The sequence below is a fragment of the Aegilops tauschii genome, chromosome 6 (genome assembly GCF_002575655.3).
Source record: "Aegilops tauschii subsp. strangulata cultivar AL8/78 chromosome 6, Aet v6.0, whole genome shotgun sequence".
Lineage (NCBI taxonomy): Eukaryota > Viridiplantae > Streptophyta > Magnoliopsida > Poales > Poaceae > Aegilops > Aegilops tauschii.
Window position 1 is genome coordinate 437036309 of NC_053040.3, and position 12338 is coordinate 437048646.

The 12338-nt window shown below is 42.3% G+C and overlaps 1 protein-coding gene across 2 annotated transcripts; it reads right to left on the bottom strand.

Moving 5' to 3' along the window:
* Positions 1–554: 554 nt before the first annotated feature.
* LOC109747423 (uncharacterized) lies at positions 555–6943 on the bottom strand. 2 transcript variants are annotated; one of them, XR_002229088.4, is made up of 14 exons: positions 6641–6943; positions 6120–6564; positions 5324–5753; positions 4584–5217; positions 3964–4004; positions 3808–3876; positions 3383–3483; positions 3036–3114; positions 2410–2508; positions 2281–2342; positions 2129–2178; positions 1960–2041; positions 1539–1633; positions 555–1196 (listed from the first exon to the last, which is right to left on the bottom strand). XR_002229088.4 is itself a non-coding variant. In XM_020306483.4 (14 exons), exons 1-14 carry the CDS (start codon positions 6765–6767, stop codon positions 1055–1057), a joined length of 2463 nt encoding a protein of 820 aa, XP_020162072.1. In that variant the 5' UTR covers positions 6768–6936; the 3' UTR covers positions 640–1054. The 2 variants fall into 2 exon arrangements, 1 of the variants encoding a protein (XP_020162072.1); XM_020306483.4 differs by having other exon boundaries at positions 640–1196; positions 2281–2349; positions 6641–6936.
* Positions 6944–12338: the final 5395 nt, after the last annotated feature.

Here is a 12338-nt window from a genome sequence, read left to right on the forward strand (position 1 = left end):
TCATCATGTATTTAAAAAATGCACAAAGTGTTTAAAAAAGATTCATCGTGTATTAAGAAGCTTTTTGTGTACTATGAAAAGGTTCATTGTGTTTTAAAAAAGCTCCATTGTAAATTAAAACCATGTTCATTGCATACTAAAAAAGTGTATTGCATATGAAAGCTATTCATCACATTTTCCAAAAGGTTCATTGCGAATTAATAAATGTTCATCACTTATTGGAAAATGTTAGTTGCGTATTAAAAAAGGTTCACCATGTTTTCCAAAATATTTTCATTGTGTATTAAATAAAATGTCCATTATCTATTTAAAAAATATATGATGTGTATTAAAAAATTGTCCATTGAGTTTTCCAAAATACTTCATCCTGTATTAAAAAGATATATCCATCATGTATTAAATTATTATTCATCGCGTATTTAGAAAATGTTCACCGCATTCTTATAATCAATTCATAAATTAATTAAAAAATGCTTATCATTTATTAAAATTGTTTATCATGTATTTCAGAAGTGTTTATGTAATAAACAGGTGTGCATTCTTGAAAAAAAAAATGTTCATGTAAGCGTAAATAATATTAAAACCTTTAAAAAAGGTTAATGTATTTGTCAAATAAAAAACTAAAAATAAACCACAAGTAAGAAGAAAAATGAAAACATTAAAGTAAAAAAAATACTGTAAATTACGCAAATAAAAAAAACAAACGCAAAATAGAAAGTTAAAATTAGAAGGAATAGAAAAGCCATGCCCGAAGCGGAAAGTGTTGTTTATGCCATGACATATTTTGGTGGTACAGGCGCAACTAGCTGTTAGACCAATGGTATCTAAACACGTATCATCATCATGGTCAGATTTGCCCAGGTTGTGAAAATCCGCATTAGCCTTGAAACGACTGGCAGTCTCATGTCATGCCGACAAACTGCACTTCTAAGCATCAAGGTTGCAACTTGAGAAACCATGCGCCACCTCTCTGGCAATCCTCTTTAGAAGTATCATGGAAAACTGTTCCCCAAGATGGCAGCTCCATAAACCTCCATCAGAACATGAAGCTACCTCAGCCATCATCTTTGACGCTCGCCTTTCGAGCACCTTTCCCAGCCGCTTTCCGCTCCGTCTGCGCCTGGACCGTGTACTGCTTCTGCAGCCCCTGGAGCCTCTCGAGAAGTTCTCGGAACGAAGGGCGGCGTTGCGGTTCACTGCACAGAGGGGATAATTGATTTAGTGGGATCGGGAATCGGCTGTTTGGTACTCCTTCACTAGCCTGCAAAATGGTACTCCCTCCGTTTTTATTTACTCCACATATTAGCTTTGACCTAATTAAAACTTTATAAAGTTTGACCAAGTTTATCGAAAACAACCTGAACTTTCACAATAAAAAATATAGTATGAAAATATATTGAATGGTGATTCTAATGGTATTGACTTGGTATTGTGGATGTTAATTATTATTTTTGTATAAACTTGGTCAAAGCTTAGAAAGTTGGACCCGAGACAAAGCTAATATGCGAAGTAAATAACAACGGAGGGAGTATATATACCTTTCCCAACAGCTCTCGATCATTGATGCCCACTGAGGATCCACGTCGCTTGGTATTTCCAGTCTGTGATCCATGAAACCCACGGCTCCGATAACCTGCAACATAGGGGGCCACCGTTAGGGATTTGGCATTAATGGCAATGCTTGTGCTGATACGTCAAGAAGAAGCAAAAAAGAAACTAGGCTTTCTTAAATCTTCTTAAACTGCAATGACGGTGATTACACTTGGAAAAGGTTCACCATTCACCAATAAGCTACTCCCTCCGTCCCATAATAATATAAGAGCGTTTTTGACACAAGCGTTTTTGACACAAAACGCTCTTATATTATGGGACGGAGGGAGTAGGATTTTCCAAGAATCTTTTTTTGGCTCTAAGAAACCACAAAAATGGAGTCTATGTAGAAAAGTCATCTCCGTGTACCTGCATTGTATTGAGAGTATCCCAGGGGATCTTCTGAGTAGCAAGCTCCCACAGGACCACTCCATAGCTGAATACATCAGACCTATACTTAATAAAAAAGGAAGAAATCAGTAAACATCCGTACGTAACGAGAACATCTGTTGTTGAAGAATCTCCATGCTGAGTTTACTTTTCATTTGAAGGTTCACTCCGTAGCACCTCCGGAGCCATCCACTGCGGCTGGATATGGAAACCAAGTTATCAGGTACTTAGATTAAAGTTTATGACAATCTTGTTATTCTGGAGAATCCATGTCAAAAGGTTAAGTTTGCTTGTACTTACTGTTCCCTTTCCAGTTTTTGTTGACAGAAATGTTTCGAGTTTCAGACGTGAAAGACCAAAGTCTGCAACCTAATAGAACCAAGTGAGAAGAGACAACATAAAGCATGGAGAATAAAGTTTGATAATTACCTTTACAGTCCAATTCTTATCAACCAAAAGGTTTGGTGATTTCAAATCACGGTGAACAACAGTTGGGATGGAACTGTGAAGATAATTCATGCCCCTTGCCTGCAGCAATATTAAATTATTCTTCTAAGAATTCACATGGAAAAATAAGTACTTGGCAAAGAAAATATCAAGTAACTTTTATCTCCACAAGTTAAGAGCCCAAACATGAACACGCATGTTGGAGGGTTTAGGTAACAATGTTGGCCTGTTGCACATCATAATCACATGAATCAACATTGAATTTTGGCGATATAATCTTCATTTATGACCGTAGAAACATAATATGTTATACAGCACAAGATACCATGTTAGATGGCAAGTACATGATATCACCTATTTTCTTGTTTCATTCTTCCATACACTGCAGCTACAGATATGGCTTAGCTTACATGCAGTTCAACTTCGCTTTTGGGCAGTTTGCAAAGGTAAATTCTGTATCTATTCAAAACAATACTTGACATCTTCAATTGAAGAATATTTATCAGGTCTTCTGCTACAACATGCTCATTTCTCAGAAGTTCCATGTAGTTTATTTGGCTTGAAATTTCCTGAATCCTTAACCAGCTGTTAAGAGAAAATGCACTCACAATGTCAATAGCCATGTTAACTCTCCGTCTTGGATCCAGCTTGCCAATGTTACTCTGAAGCAACCGAAACAAACTCCCGCTGCATTATGGGACTCAGTCAAGTGTTATACAGAACAAGTAAAACAACTCTACCTAGTACAAAATCAATGCATGGTATGTCAGAGGTGTTTTTACTTTTTAGTATCAAACGAAAAGAACCAGGGGTAGTAGCACTCCCAACTTCTTCAACAAGAGGCAAGTATAAAACATGGTTGGTTGCTTACAGAACCAGTTGAGCCACCCATCAATCCTTTGAAGTGTTTTTACTAGTACTGATAAAAAAACATGTAGGAAGATATACAGCATACCGTGGCAGAAATTCAGTAACAATACAAAGTCGTTCCTGCGAAGCAACTGCACCCATGAAAAGTATTATATTGGGATGTCGTAGCTTCTTCATCAATGATACCTACACATTTGAAGGATACAAATATGGTCATGGCCACAAACTATGGAAAAGGAATCACAAAACATGATTTAGAAAGTTATTAATGTAGTGCTCATTGACCCACAAAAATCAACAAAGTGAAGATTAATTTGTGAATGCCATATCATTTTTTCATATTTATCCACATAGTTAAATTAACATAGAATAGTGACAATGGTAATTATTTCTATAATGGAGTATCTGTCTCAATAATACAGTAGCTATCGTGTGGTTTCATTGCCATTATAGCCAAATTCATGAGCAATTGAAGGTCAACAGAAATTGTATGTAGATATAGATGTCCACCTCTTGTCTGAAGGTATTTATCATTTCTTCTGAATATTCCTGCTTGGAGAATACTTTAGCTGCCACGTCCTACAGGAACATTGGTAGATACTGAGGGTTTATGATTTAATGTTAAGATGTAAAGCTCCATTCATAATCATGTGACAAATGACATACCGAGCCATACCACAAAGCATGATACACTGTTCCGCAACAACCTGTATGCACCAAATATGAAAATAACAAAAATGAGTACGTTTGTTAAAAAAGAGGACAATACCAGATTGCATACAGCAGTCTAAGAATCGGGATGTTAGTGACAATTCTGTGTGATTATCTACATGGACTTTCAGCAGTAAACAAGTACAGTACATGCATAACCTTACAAACAAACATTGCCATCACTGTTGTGGAAATGTAACACTTGCAACTTAGAATCTCAGAATAGACATCCACGCCACCAGGACTATAGTAAAATCATGAAATTAACTGAACTGTTATGACTCCTGAAGATTAGAAAAAACAGAACCGATTTGGACTATGCCAAAGATAAGAGGATAATACACAAGATTTTATTAAGAAGCATGGAGAGCGAGGAATTTTACTGAAAAAAACTGATTTTTACTATGCTTGCGAGCTATTAAGATGCATGCATACTGAGGAATTACTGACAAAGAACAAACAGCCTAAGTAGTTCTTACGATTACAAGCTATGGCTATGGCTACTCCTAAATTTTTTGGAGTGCATGTTAACTGAGTGCCTGCAGATGGAGTAATTGCAAAGGGAGAAGTAGTACCTTGACCTACTTGTTCTCCAATTACTAGGTCTTCCCAGAGAATCTCATAATCTAGGCAGTCTGCTTCATAATCTACTCTCTCGATACCACTGCTATCAGTACTCCCAGTGCTGCTCATGCTACTCGTGTTGTTCTTGTTGAAATCCCACCAGGAACCTGAGACCTCATATTTCGTAGCCCAAGTGTCTTCGCTGCTTTGGCAGTCTGGAATTATGATAGGCTCTAGAACTGGAACTTTCTGATGACTCTGGTCATTCTCCTGCTTATCCTGCAACTGTGTTGAGTTCACGTTATTCTTTCCAGAACCCCCATCATTTTCATGCCCTCTCCAAGGCCATGATATGCCCTTCTTTGCCAATAATGCCTCAGCCTTCGAACGAAAAATCTTGTAGGACCCTACTTTTCCTTCTCCTGGGTCATCACTACTTGTTTTGCTCGACTTGCCAAGGGATTTCTCTTGGGCCGCAAAGGCACCATGCACTACATCCCCACTTGGGGTGTTTTCTTCACTTGATGCCACCTCGGCCTGGAGATCAAGTTGAGAATACTGGCCCTCACAGCCACCACCATACAGTTTGTCGCTATTCTGACCTATCCTTATCCGAGAACGAACTCTACTTGTAACGCTGGTAGCCTGCGTTGTTATTCCGACAACAAGAAAATAATACACTAAGAAATAAATGAAGAATAAGTACCAGAAGAGTAAGTTCTCATTGAAATTAAACAGTGATGCAACTTACCAAAGTTACTATCTTGGAGGTGACAGCAGATTGAGGAGGTTGCTGGGAGTGAAGAGAACCTTTGTTTACTGAACCACTTGTAGGCCGGTTGTTGGCATGAAACCGGTGCTTTGCTGTACTTTGATAGGATTCTGCCGAGTCCGAGGGACTAAATATCTCCTCTAATGCCCGTACATCAAGCGAGAGACAGATGAGGCCCACCAAGCTACCATCGTCATCGTACAAAGGGGTGTTGTGGACAGAAATAAAAAACCTCTCTCCTGCTTTGTTCTTAACAGGAAACCTCCCTCTCCAACACTTGCCCATAAATATATTCTGGATGATGATTTTTGCTGAATCGAAGTCAGTAGGATGAACAATTAATTCGACGGCATTCCGACCAACTGCCTCTGCTGCAGTATAGCCATACATATGCTCAGCATACCGGTTCCTGGAGCACAGAACAAAAAAACAAAGAGTTTGGTAAGACATGTGTTCAGAGAACCGAGCAGAGTCAATTGTGTTTAGAAATGCCTATGGCATAAAGAATCTGATATGCCTCTTTAGCAAACTTGACCGGTCGAGAGAATGGGATCGACACTAACTACATGCATCAAGAATTCAAGATATACTATGTATTTCAATAAAAAATAAAGAGCTAAATGCACTTTGAAGTAGGCAAATTGCCAGGTTCTGTCACCTTGCAGCAGTTTTTGCAAAAGTTTTCACTTTGCAAAAAAATTGGAAAAAGACTATGAATAGCACCAGTCAGCATTTCATCAAACACCTGGTGAACAATATAACCAAGGAGCCTCACCAGTACAGGAGCTTCCCGTCGGGGGCGATGATGTGCACGGCCTGCCCCAGCGACTGCAGTATCCAGTGGCAGTGCCTGTCGGGCAGCCTGCCGCGGGCCGCGACGCGCCGCGACGACGAGGAGGGCCGCGGCGGCGGCGGCGGCAGCGCGCGGAGGGCGCGTCGCCGGGCCGCGGCGCGGCGGTCCGGCATGAGCCTGCCCACCTCCCGCTTGAGCTCCGCCTGCCCCTCCTCCAGCGCCCGTATCTTCTTCAGGAGCTCGTCCGCCTCCATCGCCGCTGCTTTCTTGACCCCCTGCGGCGCGGCCCCTGGTCGGTGGCTATGCAAGAGTAGTGGTAGTATTGCTCGGAGCCGGGACACGAGGGGGATGGGGCATCGGAATGTAGTGGCGCCATGGCAGTCGCGCTTGCCTTTGGCTTCCGCCGCGGCATCGCCGGAGCACGCGGCTGGAATTTAGTAGTATTATTTTGCGATGAGGATGGGCTTTTCCGGAGAGCGATTAAACAAGTGGTAGATCAGTACGGAGGATCATGGCTGACATAATCGGTGAGCGAGGCCGGTGAGGTGTAGCCCTGCCGTGCTCCGCCTCCCCACTGTTCGTCTGTTCCGTTCGGAAGCTCCAAATTGGAATTCTCCTCTCCTCCGCCATGCTATCTCTGCGTCTCCTTCGACTTCAAATCAGCTTCTGGTGGTGCCGGCAGCTCATCCCAGCTGCCGGCCATGTTTTCCTTTGCTCTCACTCAAGCTCAACCGGCTGGTGAATGGGAAGACTAGGGACGCGGCCGGACGTGTCCACCGAGTTTTTTTAATAGCCCTAGCCGGCGAGAGAGCTTACTTTTCCGCCTATCGTATGAACAATGCAATCCGCTTTCTTTCTTTTCATGGACCTCGCGGACGAAGTACCCGAAGCATGAAATGCTATGCACGGCTGAACAGTAAAAGCACAAAATTTCAGAGTTTTTTGGGGAAAAAATTATGTTGAATTTACTGTTCATCAGTCAAACCTGGTCACCGTGCTTAAAATCTGGTTTTGGACCAAATTTATCCTGTTTCAAGACTTGAAGGACCAAATATATACCAAAATATTTTGAGGGACCAAGTCTATACTTTTGGGGAACTTGATGGACTAAAAACATACTTTTCTCTAAAAATTATGACTCCCCACAAAAAATAATAGAAATTATGGTTCCCCGCAAAAAAATATAGAAATTGTGGCTACACAAAACAGATTAAAGATAATCCCTCTGTAAACAAAAATAAGACGTTTTAGATCACTACTTAGTTCTTAACCTATGCCAAAACGAACTGATGCATTACCTCATATCTTACTATGCACATTGAATGTTTGGACAGCGTAGTGTATAATTTTCTCTTTGATCAGTGCTTTTCAAAAGAGCACATTGAGTACATCTCAAAGCATTTGCTGGCCAACGAAGATCTTTATGGCAAAACCAAATAACTTCCCTCGTCCTACTTATATATTCTACATCAAGAAAGCGAAGGATGGGTCATCACTGACCTATAAGAACTAGACTAAAGTTGTTCGTGACATGCATATGAAGTAGGGCATAATATGCACATTTGGCTTCTTCAAGATTGTCAGCGACCAGATGGTCCTTCGCTTGGAATGTGTACAGCTATAATGATGATCATGTGATCGATATACTATATTGTGATGTCGGACCAGGAATATGGATGAAATGAAAGCACTAAAACGCCCCAACCACAGTCACTGGTTCCTGATCGTTACGTTTGGGATCTAGACTAACCCCACAAACCAACACTAATCTTTCATTGACACTTTTGTCTCTTACTTGTGCGCACCCGGGATCAACTTCCCGGCCGATCACCCATTCTCAAATTGCTCCAACCAAGTACGCTTAATTTTTTGGTTCCTTGTGGACGGACTCCATAAAAGAAGGAATTCCTTTTGATATGAGTAGTCTATATCATTCCTATTAAGACATGATGTCACAAAGCACTTTGACTTTGTGGATGGAAGGTTGCCCAATAGAGGCGCGAGCCGATTGGCAAACAGCTGGAAGAAGATCTTGGAGATGTTGTGAATCAACTTATGTGCATCTACGATCTTACGAAGGAGAACAATATTCGTTGAATTCATGAGATTAACATCCCATTAGGCTAGCCAAGTGGAGGATGGTGACAACAAGGTCATCTTTGATGGTTTCCCGACAGTACTTGAAAAAGGCTTTGATGAAGCCATCAGGCCCAGGAGCTTTGACCAAATGAAGAGAAAAATGGCTTTTTTAATCTCCAACTCATCAAATGGCGTGTCGAGGATGGCAAGGTTAAAAGGCTCGTATCCTAGGCTTTCCCAGTTGAGGCACGCCTATCTGGACACAGAGTGCCAAGGTGGGTCTAAAAATGGTTGAAAAGCTCTCCCTCCTTGTCCTCCTTCGAGATGGCAATATCACCAACAGAGGTTTAAAGGGTTTGTATGAAGTTTCTACAGCGTCTAGCACTTGTGGTGATGTGGAAGAGTTTACTCTTTGCATCCCCCTTCTTAATCTAAGTCATCCTGGAACACTGCCTAGGAGCTTGGTTTTGAGGTTAGCGCAAAGGGTGTGCTCAGCGATGGAGATGCCACTATTTTACTGAGTAGTGTCGAGTAGGCAAATGATCTCTTTGCAATTTTTATTTGAAGCTTCATGGTACCCACGTTTTCATACTGTCATTTCTTCAGAGCTTTGGTGCAGCATAGCTTGGTATGAAGTCTACGGATAGGGCCATGGATGGAGGTGGTTTTGTCCCAAGCTGCTTGAACGATCTCCATGTATCTCTGAACCTTAATCCAGAATTCCTTAAATTTGAAAAGGACACATTTGATGTAGAATAGCCCCCTAAAGGAACAAAGGGATGTAGTCGGAGCATAAGGAAGGCAGATCGTGCAGATGGACCACATAGAAGAGCATCTCCCAATCATTTGAGCAGAAAACATGACCAATATTTGTGTCAGTTGGGTTTTGTTGCTTGTTTGACCATGTGAACCTATGACCATTGAGGCGCATCTCCTTAAGCACCGGCCACCCCTTTGGCTAGGTCGAGGGAGGTGAAGGAAATATGCCCTAGAGGCAATAATAAAGTTGTTATTTATATATTTCCTTACATCATGATAAATGTTTATTATTCATGCTAGAATTGTATTAACCGGAAACTTAGTACATGTGTGAATACATAGACAAATAGAGTGTCACTAGTATGCCTCTACTTGACTAGCTCGTTAATCAAAGATGGTTAAGTTTCCTAGCCATGGACAAGAGTTGTCATTTGATGAACGGGATCGCATCATTAGAGAATGATGTGATTGAGTTGACCCATCCGTTAGCTTAGCACTATGATCGCTTAGTTTATTGCTAATGCTTTCTTCATAACTTATACATGTTCCTATGACTATGAGATTATGCAACTCCCGAATACCGGAGGAACACTTAGTGTGCTATCAAATGTCACAACGTAACTGGGTGATTATAAAGATGCTCTACAGGTGTCTCCGATGGTGTTTGTTGAGTTGGCATAGATCGAGATTAGGATTTGTCACTCCGATTGTCGGGGAGGTATCTCAGGGCCCTCTCGGTAATGCACATCACTATAAGCCTTGCAAGCAATGTGACTAATGAGTTAGTTACGGGATGATGCATTACAGAACGAGTAAAGAGACTTTCCGGTAACGAGATTGAACTAGGTATTGAGATACCGACGATCGAATCTCGGGCAAGTAACATACCGATGACAAAGGGAACAACGTATGTTGTTATGCGGTTTGACCGATAAAGATCTTCGTAGAATATGTAGGAACCAATATGAGCGTCTAGGTTCCGCTATTGGTTATTGACCAGAGATGAGTCTCGGTCGTGTTTACATAGTTCTCGAACCCGTAGGGTCCGCACGCTTAACGTTCGATGACGATCGGTATTATGAGTTTATGTGTTTTGATGTACCGAAGGTTGTTCGGAGTCCCGGATGTGATCACGGACATGACGAGGAGTCTCGAAATGGTCGAGACATAAAGATCGATATATTGGAAGGCTATGTTTGGACATCAGAATGGTTTCGGGTGAGTTCGGGCATTTACCGGAGTACCGGGGGGTTACTGGAACCCCCCGGAGAGTGTATGGGCCTTATTGGGCCTTAGTGGGAGAGAGGAGGAGGCGGCCAAGGTGGGGGTGCGCCCCCCAGCCCAATCCGAATTGGGGTGGGGGGGCGGCCCCCCTTTCCTTCTCCCTCTCTCCTCCTTCCTTCCTCTCCTACTCCAACTAGGGAAGGGGGAATCCTACTCCCACCGGGAGTAGGACTCCCCCCTTGGGCGTGCCATGAGAGGGCCGGCCTCCCCCTCCTCCACTCCTTTATATACGGGGGAGGGGGGCACCCCATAGACACACAAGTTGATTGTTTAGCCGTGTACGGTCCCCCCTCCACAGATTTCCACCTCGGTCATATCGTTGCAGTGCTTAGGCGAAGCCCTGCGCCGGTAGCTTCATCATCACCGTCACCATGCTGTCATGCTGACGAAACTCTCCCTCGACCTCAGCTGGATCTAGAGTTCGTGGGACGTACCGAGCTTAACGTGTGCAGATCGCGGAGGTGTCGTACCTTCGGTGCTAGGATCGGTCGGATCGTGAAGACGTACGACTACATCAACCGCGTTGTCATAATGCTTTCGCTTTCGGTCTACGAGGGTACGTGGACAACACTCTCCCCGCTCGTTGCTATGCTTCTCCTAGATAGATCTTGCGTGATCGTAGGCAAAATTTTGAAATACTACGTTCCTCAACAGTGGTATCAGAGCCAGGTCTATGCGTAGATGTTATATGCACGAGTAGAACACAAAGAGTTGTGGGCCATAATAGTCATACTGCTTACCAGCATGTCATACTTTGATTCGGCGGTATTGTTGGATGAATCGGCTCAGACCGATATTACGCGTACGCTTACGCGAGACTGGTTCTACCGACGTGCTTAGCACACAGGTGGCTAGTGGGTGTCTGTTTCTCCAGCTTTAGTTGAATCGAGTTTGACTATGCCCGGTTCTTGTTGAAGGTTAAAACAACACACTTGACAAAAAATCGTTGTGGTTTTGATGCGTAGGTAAGAACGGTTCTTGCTAGAAGCCCGTAGCAGCCACATAAAACCTGCAACAACAAAGTAGAGGACGTCTAACTTGTTTTTGCAGGGCTTGCTGTGATGTGATATGGTCAAGACGTGATGATATATAAATTTTTGTATAAGATGATCATGTTTTGTAACGGTTATCGGCAACTGGCAGGAGCCATATGGTTGTCGCTTTATTGTATGAAATGCAATCGCCATGTAATTGCTTTACTTTATCACTAAGCGTAGGGATAGTCGTAGAAGCAATAGTTGGCGAGACGATAACGATGCTTCGATGGAGATCAAGGTGTCAAGCTGGTGACGATGGTGATCATGACGGTGCTTTGGAGATGGAGATCAAAGGCACAAGATGATGATGGCCATATCATATCACTTATTTGATTGCATGTGATGTTTATCTTTTTATGCATCTTATTTTGCTTAGTACGTCGGTAGCATTATAAGATGATCTCTCACTAAATTTCAAGGTACAAGTGTTCTCCCTGAGTATGCACTGTTGCGATAGTCTGTCGTGCCGAGACACCACGTGATGATCGGGTGTGATAAGCTCTACGTTCACATACAACGGGTGCAAACCAGTTTTGCACACGCAGAATACTCGGGTTAAACTTGACGAGCCTAGCATATGCATATATGGCCTCGGAACACTGAGACCGAAAGGTCGAGCGTGAATCATATAGTAGATATGATCAACATAGTGATGTTCACCATTGAAAACTTCTCCATCTCACGTGATGATCGGACATGGTTTAGTTGATATGCATCACGTGATCATTTAGATGACTAGAGGGATGTCTATCTAAGTGGGAGTTCTTAAGTAATATGATTAATTGAACTTAAATTTATCATGAACTTAGTCCTGATAGTATTTTGCATATCTATGTTGTAGATCAATAGCTCGCGTATAGCTTCACGTTTTATTTTTGATATGTTCCTAGAGAAAAACTATGTTGAAAGATGATAGTAGCAATGATGCGGACTAGGTCCGTGATCTAAGGATTATCCTCATTGCTGCACAGAAGAATTATGTCCTTGATGCACCGCTAGGTGACGGACCTATTGCAGGAGCAGATGCAGACGTTATGAACGT